At 35.7% G+C, this 14756-nt stretch overlaps 1 protein-coding gene and 1 long non-coding RNA gene across 3 annotated transcripts in view; one reads left to right on the plus strand and one right to left on the minus strand.

Moving 5' to 3' along the window:
• Nucleotides 1–9869, minus strand: part of LOC125673991 (protein CIP2A homolog) — a 49608-nt gene extending 39739 nt beyond the window's left edge. For both annotated transcript variants that reach the window (XM_056158665.1, XM_056158664.1), the window contains exons 1-7: nucleotides 9697–9869; nucleotides 9237–9354; nucleotides 8017–8179; nucleotides 6029–6141; nucleotides 5735–5829; nucleotides 5522–5618; nucleotides 3819–3947 (exon numbers count right to left, since the gene is read on the minus strand). In XM_056158665.1, coding sequence (XP_056014640.1) covers nucleotides 3819–3947; nucleotides 5522–5618; nucleotides 5735–5829; nucleotides 6029–6141; nucleotides 8017–8179; nucleotides 9237–9347 — 708 coding nt within the window. In that variant the 5' untranslated portion in view covers nucleotides 9348–9354; nucleotides 9697–9869. The remainder of the gene's footprint in view (nucleotides 1–3818; nucleotides 3948–5521; nucleotides 5619–5734; nucleotides 5830–6028; nucleotides 6142–8016; nucleotides 8180–9236; nucleotides 9355–9696) is intronic.
• LOC130052770 (uncharacterized) overlaps nucleotides 1–14756 on the plus strand; it is an 85396-nt gene that overhangs the window by 25877 nt on the left and 44763 nt on the right. The window lies entirely within an intron of this gene.

Raw genomic sequence — 14756 nt, forward strand, 5'->3', positions numbered from 1 at the left:
GATATTTAAAAGCTGTGCTTGTTAGTGTTGAATAATCGAAAAAAAATCATAATCGATAATCGATCATAATCAGAAGAACTGTATCGATCAATGATCGATATAATCGGTATTTACATTTTGGGGTTATTTCTCTTTAGTTTCATGCTCGGATATATGTGCAACATTATACATGTATTGAACATACATGTTATATTATATTAGCCTATTAGGTCTAACGAGGAATGAAATGTGTTTTCTCTAGCCACAAATCAAGATTTGCTTTACTTTTAAGGGGGGAATAATCCAGACGTCTGACTTGGGTGTCCCTGGGTTAGGATATACATACATACATACATACATACATACATACATATATATATATATACAGTATAATTTGTCCAAACCGGCCTCTGAGTACTCCGGCGCTCTGTCAATTCCGGCCACAAAATATAGTCCCTAACATTTCTTTAACAAATCCTTCATTAATAATTCCCTGTACTCCGGATACTGCGTATTCTGTATATCGGCCGGCTTACACAGTCCCAACTGCTATCAATTAACTTTAATTATCCTGTGTAAACCGGCCCCTCGATGATACACCACCCTAATTGTTGCGGTCAATTGCATTCGGTGTACACAAGGTCCCAACTGCTCGTAATTAGCTCTAATTATCGCATTTAAACCAGCCACCCCACGATGACCAACCTGTCGGTATTCGGTCGATCACACGCGGTGTACACAAAGGGTGTCTCAAGGGAAGCCACAGGTAAGTAAAAGAGTGCAACTGGCGAGGAATCGCGATCAGTTTAAAATAAAACCTGATTTTTAGGGGGTGCACTTTTCAATTATGACAGCACTACGCACGAGGTAATGGTGCTCCCCCTAACGACAGAGACGAGAACTGACATTAAAGACAAAGTTCAATTAATCGATGAATTCGATACAGTCTTGGAATGAAACAAAATCGGCAACAATCCCGTTATGTTTTCCAAAAGCAGGGTTTCCCCTCGTGGACTTCTCGGAGCTCTATGGCGAGTCAGACAGTGATGATATGCAGTTAGTTAGCACAACTCGCCATGTCCGGTCGATCACTCGGCATTGCATTAGTTTCCGTTTCACAAATTGAGACAGTTGAAAGCGATACATTTACAATGAAAGCTGGGAAAGACAAATTTTAAACGAACACAACACAAACTTGACGAACGTACATAATGTAGCACTTGATAACGGCGATGGTGTAGACGAAATTGACAATTTACCAACAGAAAATTGCGCGAATAATTCCCAGATTTTAAACTGTTTAATAAAAATTGAAACTTTTTCAAATGAGCACGACAATAAAACACTGACATTTCTATTTTTACATTTTGAATTCTTTTGTGATATATTAAAACGTTAGCAATCATTACACACGTATGCATAGATAGTGAATACAAGGGAAGCAACTCTCATTATTGTCAACATTCTGCACTCCGGACTCTGTGCAAACCGGCCAATTTCTTTGGAACCACACATAGCCGGTTTAGACAGATTATACTGTATATATATATATAAAGTTATTAATTAATCCCGACATTTCTCTGACTTTTATATCGAGACATGTGCGTGCAAGATTCAGAGCGGACTCCATATTGAAAATTTGGAATTCAGCTATTGTAGCTGCTTTGCCTACTTTTTACAACTTTATTTCGCAAATCTAGATAGGATTCAATTATTGAGTATCATGTCAGACTACTTTGACGCTGATTGGAATTTTGTGTATTTGTGTGCTGACGTCATGCGTAAAGAAATCAAATGGCAAGTCGGCACCCCAAGTCAAAGTGATGCTTCATTTGTCAGTGTTAGAGCTTTTTACATGGCTATAGCATCGTATTAGTCATGCTTAACTTGTAGAATAATCATTCGATAACTGAATCCTCGCGTCTTGGAAAGTAAACCCGCAAAATAAAGCTGTAAAAGGTAGGCAAAGCAGCGACAATAGCTGGTGTCGCTGAATTCCCACTTTCAATAGAGTCCACTCTGACTCGGCCCCGCACGTATCACGATATGAAATCGGGGTTAACAGTCAGATGAATCTCGGATTAGTTATCAACTAGTGTACGGGCGACAATCGATTATGAAAAATAAAATTGATAATCGGAATCGAAGAGCCAAAAACGATCGACAATCGATTGTCGATGACAATCGTTTCATCACTAGTGCTTGTGAATGCATTGTACATGTCTGACAGTGGGATTTTTTACACCAAAACAAACTTGAATCTGCACTATGTCAGTAGAAGCTTTCATGTAAATTTCAGCTCTTCTGGCCCAGTGGTTCTTGAGAAGAAGATTTTTAAATGACCCCAACCTATTTTTGTGATTATATCCCCTTTGAAGGGGGCATGACCCTTCATTTGAACAAACTTGAAACCCCTTCACCCAAGGATGCTTTTGGCCAAGTTTGGTTGAAATTGACCCAGTGGTTCTGGAGAAGAAGTCGAAAATGTAAAAAGTTTACAGACGACGGTCAACAGGCGATCAGAAAAGCTCACTTGAGCTTTCAACTCAGGTGAGCTAAAAACTATCTTATGCTCTATTGATTTTTTTTTTAAAAATCATTGACTTTAGGATATTTGGATTTTTTCTGACAATGTTGAAATCTTCCATGTTTGAAAAATCACACATATAAATATTATAAACTTGATTTTTGTCACTATAGCTTTGTTTTGCGACATTTTCACATAATGTTTCAAATCTATTATGCAACATGGCATGCACAACATAAAATTGACATTGTACAAAGTACTAAAAATACTCAACTAAATGATGAAAAAATCCTGTTACTGTCCAATATTTTCCTCATCCAGTGATTTTTTTTTTTTTTTTTTTTTTTTTTTTTTTTTACATTTTTTACAAGGGTCCTGCGGCTTTCGAATTGGGAAAAATTGTCGACAATTCAGTCAAATAGGGAAAAATCAATTTTATCGTAAATAAGTTTTAAAATCATATCAAACATTATATCATCTTTATTTTACACATCTAATTTTTTTTAACCTTCTAAAATTTTCAACTATCATCATTCCCATAACCCTTTGTTAAGCATGTTAAGTCTTATATATATAATTCACATCGAATGTTTAATTTTTTCAAATAGGTTTTCCTTTCAATATTTTATTATTGGAAAAAATGCAAGCTAAATTGGGAAAAAATTGACAATTTTTAGGAGGGGAAAGGGCCAAAATTCAGACCCAAATTGGGCCTTAGAAAAATCACTGTTAGGCCAGTTCAACTTAATTGATAGATTATCATCCCCGCCCGCCCCTCAAAAATTGGCCCGCCCCGAATTTTTTTTATTTTGCGAAACTTGCGATTTCCGAAATATTTTCATGTCCGACTCCAGTATTTACACTTCTTGTTTACATTTCCGGTATAGGAAAGTGAAAAGTCACGTGAAGAAAATAGATTTATATGGTTTTCTTAATTTCTCGCGTTTTTACAGACGTAAATCTTGAAGAAGTTAGGTATATTTCTGTTATATCCTTAAATCAAAGCTTAACCTGGAATTAGTGTATGAAAATAGCACAGATTGATATCCATCTGCCATTAAATGATGCGGATTTGTTGGGGGAAAAAACTCGTTTGTCTTTAATATTTTTCTCAGAAAATAAAAATTAAAAAATAAAATCCTCCCACCCGCCCCATACTTTTTGCTGACCCTGGATGATAATCTACTAATTAAGTTGAATTGGCCTTATCAAGATGCTATTTTTATAAAGTTGAAATAAATTTTTGTAGAAGTGAAAGTGAAACTGCCTGAATAAGGTTGTAATATGACAAACACTGCATGTAGGTACACACCATATCATACTCCTGGTCGTGGAGCCACACACTGGTGACAACAGAGATGGAATAGATGATACAGTCCAGATTTCCGTCAGATCCAGATATATGTTTCAATAGGGTCCTCTTCAACTGTTTGGAATTCTCCTGAAATCAGGTGTACATTTATGTATCATATGTATCAAACTAGAACTGCCAACTGGAAAACAAATATCAAAATGAATCAATTAATAATTTTAAAATGTAACATACATGTACATGTATATAGGCATATTTATGTAAACAACAAAAAAGAACACCTTTCCTCACTACTAAAACTGCTTCACATTTGAAATTCTATTGGTTTAATCCTCAAACAGGTAATTGTGGTTCAAATTGGAAGCTAAATGTATCAATGAAAGGCAAATATAATGAAAGGCAAAGATAATGAACAGTGATCAATCTCATAACTCCTATATAAAGCAATACAAAATAGAGAGCTGGGCAAACACGGACCCCTGGATATACCAGAGGTAGTGATCAGGTGCCTAGGAAGATAATAAATTTTAAGTGAAACATTGATACATGTATGTTTGCTACAAGACAGTTTTAATTTTGACTGTGTAACGATGTACTGAATATTAAGAGAATTTTGGCTAAAATTTGCAAAAAAAAAAGTATGTGTAGGTTTACCCATGATAACCATTATTTACTTCTGGGAAATGTTCACTAAAAAGCTTTTAATGTAGTCTGGTAATATTGGGAACAACAAAATTAATTCATTCCTTAAATACAAATATTTCTTTTCTTATCTAATTATGAGATACAAACAATGTAAGGAAAACATCCGAGATATTCCGAATAAATTGTTCATCTTGCATTCATCGTTGACTCTGTGTTTGTTCAACTTGCATTTACCATTCTTTCACCGTTCAAGTGGGAAAGTAGAACATTTCAGGGACTATGTGTGTGTTTGTGTGTGATTTTCTACTATTAAACATGTTAGGGGTCATTCATAATTGTCAACCATTTCCCAAAGTGTGCAGAAAGCACGCTCGGGGGGAGGGGGGTAAAAAAATCGACAATTTTACCGTACGCTCTTTTTTCTCTTCCGGATTTATTTCGTATCCGTGGAATTCGGTTTTATTTTATTGTGAAAAGACGACAAGATAAAACAGAGACATCTTCATTTTTTTCTATAAAAACAAAAATCTATTATGTACACAGGATTTGCAAATTTATAAAACATTATATCATTCATATATAACAAGAAATAGGGGTACCAATATTAAAGAACTCATTATTTGAACTAAATTGCTCATAAACTTGATTGTCGATCTTCTTGTTGGGAATTTGAAAATGGTTGATGTACACTTTTTGAGGGGGGTGGGGGTGGGGGTGGGGAGGGGTGGAGGTCTCAAAAAGTGTGCTTTTTGCACACTTTGGAAAATGGTTGACAATTATGGATGACCCCTTAATTTAATGGGAAATGTTTACCTGTGAAAGGGGAAATATTAATTTTTTTTTGTAAAAATGGAAAGGTAAGCTTTACATGTAGTACAAAGAACCTTGATAAATCCCTAGAAACATCATTTTATAATTATACTGTAAATTATACAATATACAGGTAGATACTAAATATACACAATAACAATCCCATTAATGTGCTGCTGTATGTCAGATTCTAAACTATCAAAATCAATCAATGATGGAGCAGATCACAGGGGACTGAACAAACTCACCATGTTTTTGAGATAGGTCTGAATAGCGAAGTTCTCTTTACAGAGATTGACTAGCAGTCCCAGACACACCTGAGTACAATCCTGGGCAGGGTCTGTTCTGCAAAGAAAAAAAAACATATCAAGGTCAGCACATCACTGAAATCAAAATTCAGAATGGTGAACACACTCTACCTGTTTTCACTTTCACCTACAGATATAGTTTACAAATCTTACATGTGTGGAATGATGAAATCCAACAGGTCTTGTACATACGACTCCTGAAGTACCATTTTATGCCCATATATTATTCTTTGTAATAAATGGAGGGACTAGAACAAAAATAGAAAGGTAACGATCGTCAACGTTAACTAACAAAACGTAAAAATAAAGCAATATGGGTCACAAGAGGTGTCAACTTTTACCTCCCTTTACATTTGGTCAAAAGTCTCCCATATTCATGAAGTACTTGTTTTTAAAAAATCAGAAACCAAACTTCATCAAATACAATATTAAACTAAATACACTTACCTCCATACATAAAGGATTGACAGCTGAATTACATGTATGTTTAATTATATCTACCAGGACCGGAGTCAGGTTAAAGGACTCGTGTAAAGCTTCTCGGATATATTTGTCAACAGCTGGAAAACAACTCACAATATTTCATACACTAAAAGAATGTGCAGTATTAACTTATGATGTATATATACAATTTTCTTTACTCTAACATTTGATTATAAAAAACCTTTAACATTCTTATGAAATAAACACACTAACAAAAAGCCCTTCATATTCAATAAGACTTTGGGTCCTCATTTAGATTAAACCTTGTACAGTTTCACATGTGAGGGATATCTTAACATCATTCAGATTACGTACCAGAACTCTTACAAAGTTACATAGGGCTAGTCACATATCCAGTGATTTTTTTAACATCAAACACTTAGGGCTTAAGCCTTTCTAAAATGGGAATTCAAATTGCCATTTTATCTAGGTAGGAAAAAAGATTCTCTACAACGAGATCTCACAATATTGACTGATATACTTTCATTTTATTCATATTTCAATTAATATTTTCCTCCTCGGATTGTGGCAATGAGCAAAAGTTTAATCATGTCATTAAAATTCAATTCCATAAATTCAACTAAATAATCCTAAAATTTGAAGTTAAATAAAAATTATCTTTATCAATATACAGCTTTATACTTTTGCAGGGATAGACATACTTTTGCAGGGATAGACATTAACCTTTTATCTCACTTGCCCTTTGGGCAAGTAAATTTGAACTTTCACTTGTCCGAATAAAAAACTTAGTTGTCCGAAAATTTTTAGACTCTAATACATCTATCAACCAGTAATTCTAATTAGCTCTCTCTCTGTGTCAATCGGTGAATAGCTAACTTTTCACTTCTTTAGAATAGTTTTCCCTGTTTCAGGTTTCCCCTTTTTTTCCTTAGTGTAAGAGGTTATACGGTCTGTGAATTAATTATGCCATACAAGTTAAATTATTGTAGCTGAATGAAATTGATAGAAAATGTCACTGTCATTGAGAGTTATAAATAAGAAAATTACAATGGTCATTGTAGGAAAATAGATCATTTCACCGCAAAATAACGGAACAAGGGACGTAACATGAGACAGATTTTGATACTTGTATTTAATTCAAATGCTCAATGTATTATTTCAATTTTTAAAAAAAAAGTTTCAAAAGTATTACAAATCAATTTTTATTCAATGACTCAATAAACTATTCATGGATGCTGTAAAATCTGTAAATTTCATTACCGGTAAGAAATTACAAATTTAAGTACCGGCGATAGCCGGTGTAGCGCTGCATGAATTTCTGACACATGGTACATATCTCATTGCTGTCGATAAAACCTTAAAATAAGGATTGTCACACTGCCTGAATCTTACGTTTTCTTTTTAATTCGGATTTATTTTTATTTTAAACATTGCCTTTTCATTTATCGTCTTTTTTCTGAGCGTTTACCTCACTAATATACTTGTAAAGCCGCCATTTTCTCACAAACATGACTAAGATAAGTCGAACGCTGGATAGTTTATGATATTTGGAAGGACTTACTGATAGGATAAGATATAGTACGATCTTCGCTAGTAGTTGTAGCATTAAAAAATGAACTGATGATTCAGTAATACGGAGTTGGACTTTATTTTCAAATATTTGATATGCATCAAGCCTAACACAATTATTATAAAAATCACACTTCCTAATTATTCCTACTTAAATAATCACTTGCCCCATCGGGCAAGTGTGTATCGAGTTACACTTGTCCGAACTGGGTTTTCACTTGCCTCGGGCAATCGTTAGTGTCGATCCCTGTTTTGGAAATTGCTTGCACTTTGGTAAAAAGCATGATGTGGTGTTTTCAATCTAGAATGGGGGTTTTATTTTGATCCTAAAGGACCCTGACAAAAATCACTGGTATCGGAACTGTAGTGAAATATTTTATAACATGAATGATGTCATTAAAAAAGAAAACAGATGACAGTACCAAGGTTCCGTAGAAGCTGTAGGCACTTAATCATCAGTGAGGGCTTCATTTCATTGGTCTCTCTCATGATATCAATGAGCACAGTCAAACATTCTGTTGGCAGGAGGTTTCGTGGATGGAAAAACTTCAAGTCTGATCCTCGAGATGTAATTCCTAATAGAACCTGTTTTAAAAATACACATGAATATATTCCCATGAACTAACAAACCATATGATTTCTTGTTTTAATTCCCCCCCCCCCCCCTCTGCTTTTCTTTAATCAAATTAACTGCTATAAACTACATAAGTAAGAGTAGCTGGGCTGCTTTTTTGTATAGGCATATTATATATATATAATTAAAACTGAATATATTCATCTTTACATTGATTGGATGAAATCTGAGACTCCTATTTAAATGAAAAGCATCCTACTAACTTTAAATGGTGCCCTATTGATTGACATGTCAGAATAGCTTACTAATCAACAGGAAACCAGTTTGGCGCTGCTGAATGTGACATCACAGTAAATATTTAGGGGCAATGCTAACTTTGTTAACCCTGTGCAAAACTCTTTATCAAAACCCTGTGTGTTAAGGTAGGTAAAATCTTCTCTACCCTTAAAGACAAATGTGACAATCACCTTAAAAGGGTTTTAGAAAACCAGGAAAATGATGGAACATAATTCAAAAGAAAATTCCCAACAAACTATGTTTAAATATCTTGATGAATAGGAACGGGAAAAAAAGAGAAAAGAAAATAGCAAAGTCAAACCCTAAAATCTTCTGGAAATATAAATAAACTCAAAGAGGAAAACAAAGAAGGGAATCTCAGAATTAGTTGACAATGGGAATGTGGCATCTATAGACAAATAAAAAGCTTTGGAATACATTTATTATCCTATTAATGTGGATTAAGAGATGCATAAGGGGGTATCCAATAAATTTATCCTTACTACAGTAACTTGATCCGAAGATTTAGATCGATCATGTCTCGTTGACAGTCGAGGATCATCAGATCAAACTTGAAGCATCTCGATTGATCTGATGATCCATGCCTGTGGACTCCACATGATCCAACTTTTGGAATCAAGTTACTGTAGTAATAATATATACACGAAATAAATCTTTAGTCCCAACTGAGAATACTGAAAGTCAGCACTTTAATTTAGTACAACTGTACTTGGCACTGCTCATCACAGATGTTAGTGATTCGACATTACAGTAGAAAAACAATGGACATACATCTAGTTGATGCTGGAATAAGATCATGTTGGAGTTGTTCTTGTTGAACATATACTGATTAGCTGACATGATGACAGTTTTGATGATCGACGCCTTCTCCATATTTTCCATTTTGATTCTGAAAAGTCAAAAGCCCAAGTTTATTGCTTCACAAGTATGAGCATCAAATGGGTTGCTGTACATATAATTTTTATCAATCACACTTCTATTTATCAACAATCGAGTTTTACCCCCCCCCCCCTTCCGGATGCCTCACACACTTAAATCTGGGAACTGACATGCAATAGTAGTGCTAGCGAACAATCAATTAAGTATTCTTAATTAAATTTCATACAATTTCCTTTTCATATCACTTTGATATATAAGTGCATGGTGATTCGTCCATGACTATCACATTCAAGTTTTCAATTTCTTTTTCGTCTTTTTGTTTACATCTGCACAGACTTGTTCGTATACTTACTGTGCTGGAAATTTTCTTCTGTCAAATTTTAAACTGAATTGAAATAAATCTTATCACTAAATACACAAAATTCCTCGTTAAAACTGAAAACAAATCATAACTTAACGGCATTAAAAACTGCATTATGATAGAAATGATTGTTGTCATGTTTTCGCTGTAGTCGCCATTTTGAAATTTAAACTTCGCGCGAAGTCAATAAACAGTTCTTTTTTTCTTTCTTTCTAGAAATAATGGTAAGGAAACAACATGAAGAAAAAAGACCAGAATTATAATATTATAGACCTAATGACTGCGAAGTCAAAATATGCAAAATATCTTGATGTGATACATTCGGTGCGGATTACGGAATGTGAATGCAGTCACGAAAGTTAAAAAAGATTGAATACGGATATGTTACGGTTTGTTCATCTACTAGATTAGTCTTGAGGGGGGAGGCAAATTTAGAGTCCCCATCCCTTTCGCCACACATTCACAAGGCTTATTGTCATATATGGATAAAAACTCCAGATTTGGCATCCGAAATGGCTGAATATTTTGGCTAATTACTTAAAAATACTTTATACGTTAACAAACTACCGTAAAAATCCCCTAGTTGAATAGATAATTGTCGCGTACACATTGATGATTCTAATATTGATAAAATAACAGAGACACACATATTTATTCAATATGTATTTGATAATATTAAAGGTCATAGCATTCTATAAACAGCGACTGTTTACAAAGTTTTAGCTATCGATCTTAATTACTAGTATTGTGTTTTAATTATTTTGATAAACTTACAGATATATAAGATCAAGTATGTCATACTGTCATTTAATTGTGTTTTATTGTTGCATTCATTTTACCTTTGTATAAAGCGCCTTAGAGTAATTTGTTTTATATAGCCCAACGGCGCTACATGTATATTATTGAATGATTTAGAATCAGGTGTAATGAATCGCGAGTCATACCAACAAGGCACACAAGATCAGGTGGGGACCCGAGGCACTTTTTGACAACATTAATTTTCCGTTATCTTAGTTATTTTCACATCCGAGTAAAACGTAATAATGTATATTGCACTTTCTTTTTTTTTCTTCTTTTTTTTTTTTTTTTTTTTTTTTTTTTTTTTTTATAATAGTGTCTAATGGTAAGAATGTAGGATTCAACCGATGAATTGAATCCATGAAGTGAAGGAGGACCCCCCCCCCCCCCCCCCTGAATAATTCGTGGCCGAGTTTTTTAAACCAAGTACTTTTCTATGGTGTGATTTTAATGAAAGTCCAATCATGATCACAAAAAGTTTTTAATAAAATAGCTGTCAGTAGATATGAATCACTGTATAATTTAAAATATATTTATGAGTGTCCGATGAACAACGCAGTCGGACTAATATGCTAATTCTGACTGTAATGCTCAACAGGCAACATCAAAGGTTGGATCCGATATTCCATAAACAACACTCATATCAATAATTACCGTATAAAATTTCATCATTTTGACATCATCAGGAAAACAGCGTTCGGGGAGAGGAACTTTTTCTCTTGTGGAGGGTGGGAAGACCTGAGGAGATCTTAAAGCAGATATGTTTCTGTGTATAAAGGTATATCATCAATATGCCAAAGCTGCAAAGATGGAGGAAAATAGAAAATGTGATTTAATGACATTATTGGCTGATACTTATATAACCTTCACCTCTCCCGTTGTCAGGGCGACCGTGGGGACGCCATCGAAGACTTCCCAACTATCCCCCGTCTGATGTCTGCTATTCTGAGGGACTTGCTCAGTTTTAGGCCTGTCCATTCTATGATGCTGTCCTCCCATCTCTTCCTCTGCCTTCCTCGTCTTCTCCCTCCCTGCACTGTGCCTTGTAGGATCGTCTTTGCAAGTCCTGATAATCGCGAGACCTGCCCGTACAACTTCAGTTTCCTTTTTTTTTTTTTTTACTATGGACAAGAGGTCTTTAAAGGACCTGTTAGTTTGTCTGATCCTGTTCCTGATTTCTTCGTTTGTGATGTGATCTGAAGTCTACGAAAGCATCTCATCTCAAAGGCCTGCATCTTTCTTTCAGTGTCTGTTCTTTGGGTCCGTGATTCACAAGCGTACAGGAATGTGGATATGACGAAGGAGCGCATCAGTCTGATCTCTGGGCTGACCGTAATGTTCCTATCATTCCAGGTAGTCCTGAGTTTGGTGAGCGCTGTAGTGGTTTGGGGTAGTCTGGCGAGTATCTCAGGTTTGAACCCTTCGTCGCTGACAATGGCTCCGAGATATTTGAAGTTGTTGACAGTGGCCAGCCTCTCACCGCTCACTTTGATGTCAGTGCTGATGCCTTTGGTGTTGTTTTTCATCAGTTTGGTCTTTTCTGCGCTGATCTGAATCCCATTGACTGTAGATGTTTTATCCAAGAGTTTTAGAAGGTTTACAAGTTCTTCTCCCACTGCAAGGTCGTCTATGTCATCGACAAAATACAAATTGGTGTTTGTTCTGCCGCCAATGCTGATAGTTCCACTGTGACCTTCTACTGCGTCAGCCATGATCCTCTCCAAAAAGATGTTGAATAAGGTAGGGGAAAGCATGCATCCTTGCCTCACTCCTACTGTGGTACTGAACCAGGCCCCAATGCTGTTGTGTGCGGGTTGCCGTGTTATAGAGATGTTCAATGACTTTGATCAGGTCAGCATTGGTGTTGTACAGCCTCATGGTGACCCATGACGCTGCATGCAATTTTCTGTCGAACGCCTTCTTAAATCTAACAAAGAAGTGGTAGAGGTCTTGTTGGTGCTGGAGGTACATTTGGCACAGTATCCTGAGGTTGAAGATTTGCTCTGTTGTGCTGGGCTAATTCTAAAGCATGCTTGTTCCTCAGCAATGCTCTTCTCTGCCAGGTTTTTTTAGGGTCTTGATTTCAAGGGCCTGGGCCTTTCCAATTGGGGAAAAATAGCTACATTTGCTTCAAATTGGTAAAATGTTTCGTACAAAGAAGTAGGGAGAAAACTAATCCAGAGTGCATTAAGGTATAACTGAACTCCTTCTGACTTTCAATTTGGTGACAGCTTACCTCAGTCAAATAAACAGAGGCCAAAAAATTAGGTTTACTTAACAATTTTGAAGCAAAAATTGTAATCTGTGGGCCTGTGAAGAAGAGTTTTGAACAACTGGGCTACCCTGCTTGATTTGTTTTCATTGTTTGGGGATTTCAAAGCAAAATTAGGAAAAATACCTGCTGTTTAACATTGGTAATGAGGCCTTATTTCGGTCCCCTACAGACCCTAAAAAACCATTGCCTGCTTCTGGCTTCAACCTATTCATAGGTATCTTCAGCACAATCTTGCTTGGGTGACTAATAAGGCCGATGGTGCAGTAATTCTGGCACTATCGTAGGTTGCCCTTTGGGGGGGGGGGGGGGGTGATGATAAGGGATTGTTACCATGCTGTAATATAATGTGTGTGTGTGTGTGTTGTTTGTGTGTGTGTGGCGTTGGAATGAGACATTGGCCAATCAAATGACAGACATGTGACTAGTAACATTTTCCCGCTGCACAATTTCCACCCAGACACTATGCAGCCTATCACCTGACAAGGCAAGACGCCAGCATTTCGCAATTTGTTGTATTTATATACGTTTTATACGTGGTTATGATTGAATTTACAGTTTTTTATCATATGAATTCATAAGTGATATAAAGCTGGAATCCGAATTATGTTTGTCTTCATCCTGGCTACAAATGGCGCCCACTTGGTACCCGGATGATAACGACGTCTGTCAATTCTTCTGTCAGTCCAGCGCTGTTCTCCCTCATGTTATTACAGACTGAATCGAAGTTTGCTTTGCACTGGTCATTGTTGAAAAACACTGTTGATACAGACAACTTTTACCTCTGTTTACCAGTCCTTTACAAATGTTATGTCCCCTTATGTAAAATTAGTCTGAAGACATATTAATGGTATGTTTGTGTTCACAGTCTTTTCATTGTGTAGAATGTTTGTTTGGGCATAGTGCATTTGATAATTTTGGAGGGGTATGCATCGTACAGGATAAAAAAGCACCAATGTCTCATTTTAAACCATTTCAAAATCTATTTTTTTTTTAATATTATTGAATAACATCTCTCTGGTTGGTTCCCGGGTTCGTAAACATGTGTGTGTGTGTTCACTGGTTTGGTGTTGTTTACGGAATTGTAGTCTCATATTCAGTGCAATACCCGCTACCTGATTATTGGTGAAAGATCCTGTTCAAGGTTAGCCATAGGTTACACATATAATCAGGTGTATTCGTATTAAAATCCCAAATACACCCGCAGAATTCAAACTACAAGGTCAGTACCGAGAAACCGACAATGTGTACATTCTGTAGAAGTTTGGCTTTTGTTTTAAAAAAAGAGTATATGATTAGTGGAATAATGTATTTTGTATGAAGCCATGCATCATAATGATTTTTTATATTTATAGTAAGTGTATTTCCTTTGGATTTTCAAGCTGCGAGGGCAGTAGCAGATTTATTGCCCCCTCCCCTCCCCCTCCACAGAGCAATCATTTACACTTTACATGTAACGTTGGAATATTTGCTACTGTTTGAATAATTAAAGCTGTATGGTCCGAATTACAATATTTTTTTCCATCTCGTAAAATCGCAATTAAATCATTGCACGTATGTAGTTATGAGACTGTACGACATATCATAAATTATTTCACCTGTTTTAACCCAAATAATTTGATTTTAAATCGATGTTTACAAATAACCGCGTCACTCTGCCATTTCAAGTGACAGTCACGTGATCAGTTCAAACTTTCAGATCATCGATGGTCTTATCTGTGTAAAGCTGTGTATTTTGTTATAACAGTACCGTACCATAAGTTTAATATAAATAAAAATATCAAATACCTCTTAGTAATTCGTTGTTTTACGCTCTTTCAGTCTTAAAACTAGACAGTTGCGTACGAGTTAATACATCATGTTGGGATTCCCCTGACACGCGTGGGTCTATTTATAGACGTCTATTATGGGATGATTTATATATGTAGCCACTATATTTACTTTCTAAATAATATTCACACTGTTTTCTTTTACATGAAGA

This window comes from Ostrea edulis, chromosome 3, assembly GCF_947568905.1.
Source record: "Ostrea edulis chromosome 3, xbOstEdul1.1, whole genome shotgun sequence".
NCBI classification, from domain to species: Eukaryota; Metazoa; Mollusca; class Bivalvia; order Ostreida; family Ostreidae; genus Ostrea; species Ostrea edulis.